The sequence below is a fragment of the Felis catus genome, chromosome D4 (assembly GCF_018350175.1).
Source record: "Felis catus isolate Fca126 chromosome D4, F.catus_Fca126_mat1.0, whole genome shotgun sequence".
In the NCBI taxonomy this organism is placed as follows: Eukaryota; Metazoa; Chordata; class Mammalia; order Carnivora; family Felidae; genus Felis; species Felis catus.
In genome coordinates this window covers 91,117,742-91,125,321 of record NC_058380.1, presented here as the reverse complement: position 1 = coordinate 91,125,321, position 7,580 = coordinate 91,117,742, and the positions used below count along the sequence as shown (strand labels likewise).

Below are 7,580 nucleotides of genomic sequence, written 5' to 3'. Positions count from 1 at the left end.
GGAACACCTAACTGGAGAACCCCGTTCCTAGCGGGGGGCAGTCTTCCTCATTGGGACAATCCCCATTCTACCCCCAGCCTTCCAATCAGAACACTGTCCCCATCCAGAGCACACTTTCATAGCGGGCCACCTTCCCTAATCAGTGCATACTCTCCCACAGAAGAAACGGACCCTGGCCAGAGCACCCACCAGCTGTGACATTACCCCTAATCAGGGCACCTCTTCTAACCGAAGCACCCCAAACGGAGGCAAGTCTCCTCATTGAGACATCCTCCCAAAGTTGGGGCAATCCTCCCGTCGGAACATTCCCCCCCCCCCCCCCCCCCCCCATCGGGGCAGCCTTCTCAGTCGGCACACAGTCGGCACCCACTCCTAGCAGGACACACCCCCCCCCCTCCAGCCGGGGCACCCTCACCACCGGGCACAACCCGTAAACACCCTCTAGGTGGGCATTCACCCCAACCAAGACCCGCCCCACCATGCCGGGAATACCCTCGAACCCGGGCACCGCCCTAGGACGCAAGTCAGGATCCGCCTTCTGGGAAGGCCGACGGAATCAATGTGTGTCCGGGGTTAAAGGTCAGGGGTCCTTCTCCACCCCGGCCAGCCCAACAGAATGCCCACGTAGAAGGAAAAGATATTTGCGAAAACCGGAGGACGACGCTTGGCCGCCGCGACACCTCCGGAAGATCGCTGCGTCCGGCCCCGCCCCCCACCTCGCCCGCGCGCGTCGGTTCCGGTCGGCGCAGGCCCGCGCCACGGACGCCGCACGCCGGGCTGCAGTGCGCAGGTGCGGGCGCGGGCGCAGGCGCAGACGCGCGTAACCAGCCCCGCCCCGCCCTGAGCCGCGAGGCGCGGGCGGGGCGATGGCGCGCGGGAGGGGCGGGGCCACGCTGCGGGCCCGGGCCATGGCCGCCGCCGATGCCGAGGTGAGGAGCGGGGCGGCGGGCCGGCGGCGGCGGGGGCGGCGGGCGCGGAGCCGGCGGGCGCGGAGCCGACGGGCGGGCGGGCGCACGGGCAGGCGGGGGCGCCGAGCCGGCGGGGGCCGGGCGGGCCCGCGCCTCCCCGCCGCCGCCGCCGCCGCCGCCGCCGCGCCTCAGGCCGAGGCCGGGCCGAGGCCGCCGGCGTCCGGGCCGCGCCGCGCGGGGCGCGCTTTGTGCGGCCGGCTGGCGGGGGGCGGCCGGCGGGCGGGGGGCGGCGGGCGGGGCGCGCGGTGAGGGCCGGCCGCCCGCGTCCGCGCCGCCGCCCCCGCGCGCCCCGGGCCTCGGCCGGGAGCCCCGCTGAAGGGGCGGAGGACAAAAGGGAAAGTGGGGCGAGCCGGCCAACTTCGCGGCGCGAGCCGAGGCGAGGCCGTCCGCTCCCGGCGCCTCTCCTGCGCCCCGCTGACCTTTCACTTTGTTCCGAATAGGATGGCACCGTCTTTAACGAAAAGTTGGCCGGCCCGGCGCGCTTCTCCCCAGACAATGCTGCCCAGCCCTGGCGGCTGTCAGAAGCAGGAATGCACGACTTCAGTTTATTTCTAAACAAACTGCCTAAACGGGCTTTGGATATAAAAAAGTTCCCATTCTCTTGTAAATGCTGTGTAGCCTTCCCTTTTGCTAATTCTCAAGGATAGTTTGTTTCCTAGCTTGTAGCAGCAGAGAAAGCAAACTCTTCTGAGATGGACCACTAGCTTCCCACTGAAGGGAAAAGCAAGCAGGAGGCAGTGTGCCCGTGGAAATGCAGAAATAGTGCGGTCTTCCGGCTGACATAAGGGACCGGTTTGGAAAAAAGTGGTGATCCAAAAGTTTTTCTCTGAAAGTACTTTCGTGCGTGGTAACAAATGCGGAGACTTCTGAAGATCAGAAAGCAAAGGTGTAGTAAGGCGCTGATACGATAACCTGGTGCAGAGTAGTGGATGGTCTTTTTATTCATCTTTTTCCTGCATTTTTGGGAGTGTTGATGGTAAGCTGGGGGGTGCAGGGAATTTTTGAAATTCAGTGCAAGGAGTGCTAATTGAATTCCTACCATGCCTTCAAGGAATGTATTAGGCTCTGGACCAAGTGGGTAAATTAGTTAACTTTGAAAGTCACTTCCCAGTTTGTAGGAGAGAAGGTGTACAGTGATTGATGATACGCGTTGAGCGCTTGCTGTGACTCAGGGTGCTGACTTGCTTACTTTGGGTAAGTTCTCTCATTTAGGTTTCTCTGCTCTGTGCAGCAGGTACTGTTATTTCCTGACTTAGAGGAGATTGAATGGCTTGGCCTAGTCAGTTATAGTACTCGCACTTTTTCGGTGTTTGGCACATAGTAGGTTTTTAATAAATAATTGACCAGCGGGTGACCCCAGATGGCTCTCATTCCACAGGCAGCCCTGAATAGAGACCTTGACTGAACCAGTGATAACGACAGCCTGTGTTCACTAAGCCCTTACCTGTGTCCCGTCCTGGTGTAGTGCTTTGCATGAATTCACTCATTGAAGCCTAACCGCGATCTTCTGAGTTGGGTACTGTTACATTCCTATTTGCAGGTGAAGAAACAGGCAGAGTGCATCCCAGGGTTTCAGAGCTTATCCCAAAGATGGATGCAGACAGTTTGGCCTGAGAGCCTGTGTTCATTGTTCATTTAAACATGTGCTGTATCTTTGGTGGTCCCTTTCCGTCAGTAACAGCTCCGGGTTTAGATTCATGATTTTAAGTGTTTATTGTGGAGGTGCGTGATAGGGTAAGGGGCCTTCTGGACGGTGGGCAGGCAAGGATCATCTGTTGCCGCTAAATCTGGGCAATGGTTACTGGATCAGGGTGGCCAAATGGTTACTGAATCAGGATTGCCAAATGATTGAACCAGCAAAGTGAACACTTGAAACTTACCAAATTGCATGTTTATTCTTTTCTCTTTTTCTTGACCTAGAGAGAGAGTCACCACTTTTTCACGCTAAAGATTAGTGGAGTATATCCCCCGCCCCCATTTTGTTGATTAGTAAGTGGGGGCTCTTGGGATTTAATGTGTATTCAGTATTGCCTGGGACCAGAGCACAGGGCAGTCACTTGACTTAAGGCTTTTGACCGAGGGATGTCACCTTTCAGCTGGAGGGCCTTCCCAGGCAGATTGTATACTTTCCTAGCAGAGTGCCTACTGTGTATCTCTCTCTTTATTATTTTTTATTTATTAAAAAAATTTTTTTTTTTAAGCCTATTTCTTTTGAGAGAGAGAGAGACAAAGAGAACTCGAGTCGGGGAGGGACAGAGAGAGAGAGAGAGAGGGAGACTCGGAATGTGAAGCAGGCTCCAGGCTCCAAGCTGTCAGCACAGATCCCGACGTGGGGCTTGAACCCACGAACCATGAGATCATGACCTGACCTGAAGTTGGGCGCTTAACCGACTCAGCCACCATCCCTGTATCTCTTTCTTTAAACTATTTTGTTAAAATAATCAGTGCATATGTACATAGTTTAAAAGTCAAATAATGCTCAGAGTGACTGCCTGGCTGACTCAGTCTCAAACGGTAGAGCATGCAATTCTTGATCTCAGGGTTGTGAGGTTGAGCCCATGTTGGGTGTTCCTACTTAGGAAAAAAAAATGAAGTTAAAAAAAAAGTCAAATAGTGCTGAACAACATTTATAAAAAGCCACCCTCCTCTCTTGCCTTTCTAGAGAGGCAGCAGCCACTTGAGTCTTTACCATTTACTTCAGGTATCTAAATAATATGCTTGTGTTGCCATATCTTCATTCACCAAGTTTAGGGGTTATTTGTTGGCTTCCAGTGACTGTAGATGAGGACTTCAGTTCTCTCATACCTTCTGTGTCTCATTCAGAAAACTCACAATTCTGGTTAGATTCACATCTAAAATCCTGTCTGGTAGGTTCACATCTAAAATTCTCAGTCTGTTCAAGTCATTATTGTGCCATGTGGAGCCAGGTAGTAAACCTACAACTCTTTCTTTCTTTCTTTCTTTCTTTCTTTCTTTCTTTCTTTCTTCCTTTCTTCCTTTCTTCCTTTCTTCCTTTCTTCCTTTCTTCCTTTCTTCCTTTCTTCCTTTCTTCCTTTCTTCCTTTCTTCCTTTCTTCCTTTCTTCCTTTCTTCCTTTCTTCCTTTCTTCCTTTCCTTTCTTTCCTTTCTTTCCTTTCTTTCCTTTCTTTCCTTTTCTTTCTTTCAAAAGATTTCATTTTCAAGTAATCTCTACACCCAGTGTGGAGAACTCACGACCCCGAGACTAAGAATCATGCAGTCCACCTGCTGAGCACCAGGCACCGTGTATTTTTTTTTTTTTTTTTTTTTTTTTGTATATCCTGCAGCCTTCTTTCTTCCCTGGAGTTAATAATTGCCTTATTTTTTATTTGTCTGGTTTTCTTTGAGCCTCAGAATAATGTTCTTGCACTTTCTATTCTGTAAAATGTTTCTCAATTTAAGTTTCCTCCATTTAGCCCAGTCAGATCACTGTTCAGTTCCTCGGTGGTCCTGAGTCGCCCTGCCCAAGTCAGGATGCACTTGTTCTCTTGGCTTGGTGCACACTCTCATCCTGGAATTCTTCCTGTCATTCTTCAGTAATGACCCCCTTTCCCTGCATCTAATGTCTCCCCTCTGTGTGTTTACTCCCTAATGGTGGTGGAACACATTGCTCAGTAGCTTCCCAGGAATTTTTTGGGAGGCAGAGTTTTCAGACTTGCATGTCTGAAAAAGTACTTATTCTACCACTATAGTTAAAGAGTAAGTTTGGCTGGGTTTGGTGTTCCAGGTTGCAAGTAATTTTTAAGTTATCACTCTGGTGTCTTCTAGTTTTCATCATTGCTGTTGAGAAGTCCAGTGTGATTGTTATTCCTTTGGTTTTTTTTTCATTAAAAATTTTTTTTTAATGTTTATTTTTGAGAGAGAGAAAGAGAAACAGAGCATGAGTGGGGGGAGGAGCAGAGAGAGATGGAGACACAGAATCTGAAGCAGGCTCCAGGCTCAGAGCTGTCCGCACAGAGCCTGACTCAGGGCTTGAACCCACCAGCTGTGAGATCATGACCTGAGCCGAAGTCAGATGCTCAACCGACTGGAGCCACCCAGGCACCCCTATTATTCCTTTGTAACCATTATTCCCCCACCCAATTTTTAGGATCATTGCATCCTTGATTTTCATAATTTCTATGATGTGCCTTAATTGTAGCCTTTTTTCATTTATCATGCAGGGCATTAAATAGCCCAAAATCTGGAGTTCGATGTCTTTTTGTTTATAGGAAATTTTGTATAATATATTTGAGCTACTCAGTTTAGTTTCTACCATTCATTTGAATGTTATAGCTCCTGTACTTAGTATTCTGATTTTTAAAAGCTATTTTCCTGGTCACCTCTTGATCTTGTTCTACCTTTTGGGAGCATTTTTGACTATTCTAATTCTTTCACAGAATTTTTAATTTCCTTTTTCATATTTACATATTATTTATTCTCTTTTCCTTTTGTAATGATTCCTATTCTTGTTTAACATATACAGTGATTGCTTAATTTTAGTTAAATTTCCTAGAGTACAGTTAAAATTTTTAATTTATGTTTTTATTTTTAGAGAGAGAGAGAGAGAGAGTGAGTGTGTGCAAATGGGGTAGGAGCAGAGGGAGAGAGAGCGCACATCTCAAGCAGGCTCCAGGCTGTCATCTTGGAGCCTGACATGGGCTCCATGCCACAAATTGTGAGACCATTACCCAAATGGAAATCAAGAGTCGGACGCGTAACCAACCGAGCCACCAAGTGCCCCTTAAAATATGTTTTTTTAGGTTTTAACTGTACGGTTGCCTGGTGGCTCAGTGGTAAATGTCTGACTCTTGATTTGATTTCCGCTCGGGTCATGATCTCACTGTTCATGGGATTGAGCCCTGGGTCGGGTCTGCACTGACAGCTTGGAGCCTGTTAGGGATTCTCTCTCTCAAAATAAATAAACTAAAAAAAAAAAAAATATATATATATATATATATACACACACATATATATATACACACATATATATGTATATATATATACATATATATGTGTGTATATATATATGTGTGTGTATATATATATATGTGTATATATATATATGTGTGTGTATATATATATATATATATATATATATATATATGTATATATATATTTTAAGAGGCTCCTGGGTGGCTCAGTCAGTTGAGCTTCTGACTTGGGCTCACGTCATGATCTTGCAGTTCGTGAGTTCAAGCCCCACGTCGGGTTCTGTGCTGACAGCTTGGCATCTGGAGCCTGCTTCAGATTCTATGTCTTCCTTTCTCTGCTTCTCCCTGCTCGTACTCTGCCCCTCTCTCTCTCTCTCTCTCTGTCTCTGTCTCTCAAAAAATAAACATTAAAAAAATTATTTTTTAATTTTAAAAAATTATTTTAAAATTACTGTTTCCTGATTTTTTGTTTCTCCTGCATTCCTCTTTGCTGTTGTATTTTTTGATCTTTTTCTTTCATTCTGGAAAGCTTCTTCCAATGTCTGGTGATCCTGGGCTGTTTATTCACCTTTAAGAATAAAGTGCTAAAAATGGAGGGCTAAGTGTTTGGGGGCTTCTTTGCTTGTGGCTTCAGTGGAGGGTGATGACTGAATTTTTGTTGGCTCTCCTCCAGATGTTACTGTCCCCTGGTTTGGCTTCCTCAGAGAAGCCTCCTTGTCTCTCGCCTTGCTAGTGTTAAGCTGGACATTCTGGAGCTAGGTTAAAGGGGAGGAGGAGGAGGAGGAGGAGGAGGAGGAGGAAGGTCTTCCCGTGGCTCAGTACATAGCCTTTAATTTACCTAATCTCCCTGCTTTGTGCCCACTGTCCCCAAGTGTGGCACACTTCTGGTAGAGTTTTACAGAGCTTGCCCCTCTGGTCTCTGCGGCTACCAGTGAGGAGTTCTTTGCTGACTGGGTAGGAGGGGCCTGGAGACCCGAAAGTCCAGTGCTCTCTGTATGTATTCTTACACCCACACCCCTTTTTAGCCCAGGCATCATCCCCTTCTTCTGAGCCTCTCCATGGTTCTGTGGGGTCAGTCAGCCTGCTTCTCAGCAGTAACCCCGGATATACGCTGCCCTTTCTCTGTTCTATGCATTGATTTAGCTTTCCTCCATCTTCCCATTCGTTTTTGTGTATGGGTCTCAAATGTCTCTTGGGTGGAGTTTATGTTTCTCTTTCCTGTTCTTGTCTTTGGTTGATTTTTGATAAGAGAAGGGTGTGGAAAGTGTTCTGCCATGTAGAAATGAGAAGCATTTTCTGTAAATCTTGAGAAGTGAGTTTCCATGCACACTGAAAGCATAGCTCTCCTGTGCAAAGGGCTGCTTTCTCTCAGGATCTTACTATGTGGTTTGTGTTTCTGGACTCATGACTGGGGAAGGTTCTGGAGTCATAATAAAGGTAAGGAAGACCAATGAATGTATCTTACTTAGCCCTAATGCTCAAAGGACATCTGTGGGTAGCTTAGTTGTTGGATCTAACGTGTGATGATCCTTGCCCGAGTGGGGGCTAGAGTCTTAGTTTTCTGCTTCCTGTCCATAACCCAAAACAATTTTGTATGTTCGACCACATGCACTGATCACAGCAGCCAGACCTGTGCTGGGAAAGGCTCCAGGAGGAAGATGGGTTAGCCCAGGTCTTAAAGG

At 48.0% G+C, this 7,580-nt stretch overlaps 1 protein-coding gene across 3 annotated transcripts in view; it reads left to right on the top strand.

Moving 5' to 3' along the window:
- The first annotated feature begins 844 nt into the window (after nt 1-844).
- EHMT1 (euchromatic histone lysine methyltransferase 1) overlaps nt 845-7,580 on the top strand; it is a 153,387-nt gene continuing 146,651 nt past the window's right edge. Inside the window, exon 1 of one of the 3 annotated variants that reach the window (XM_023243147.2) lies at nt 845-929. In XM_023243147.2, the coding sequence (XP_023098915.2) occupies nt 867-929 (63 nt within the window). In that variant the 5' untranslated portion in view covers nt 845-866. The remainder of the gene's footprint in view (nt 930-7,580) is intronic. The other 2 variants (XM_023243148.2, XM_023243150.2) reach the window with 2 other exon arrangements.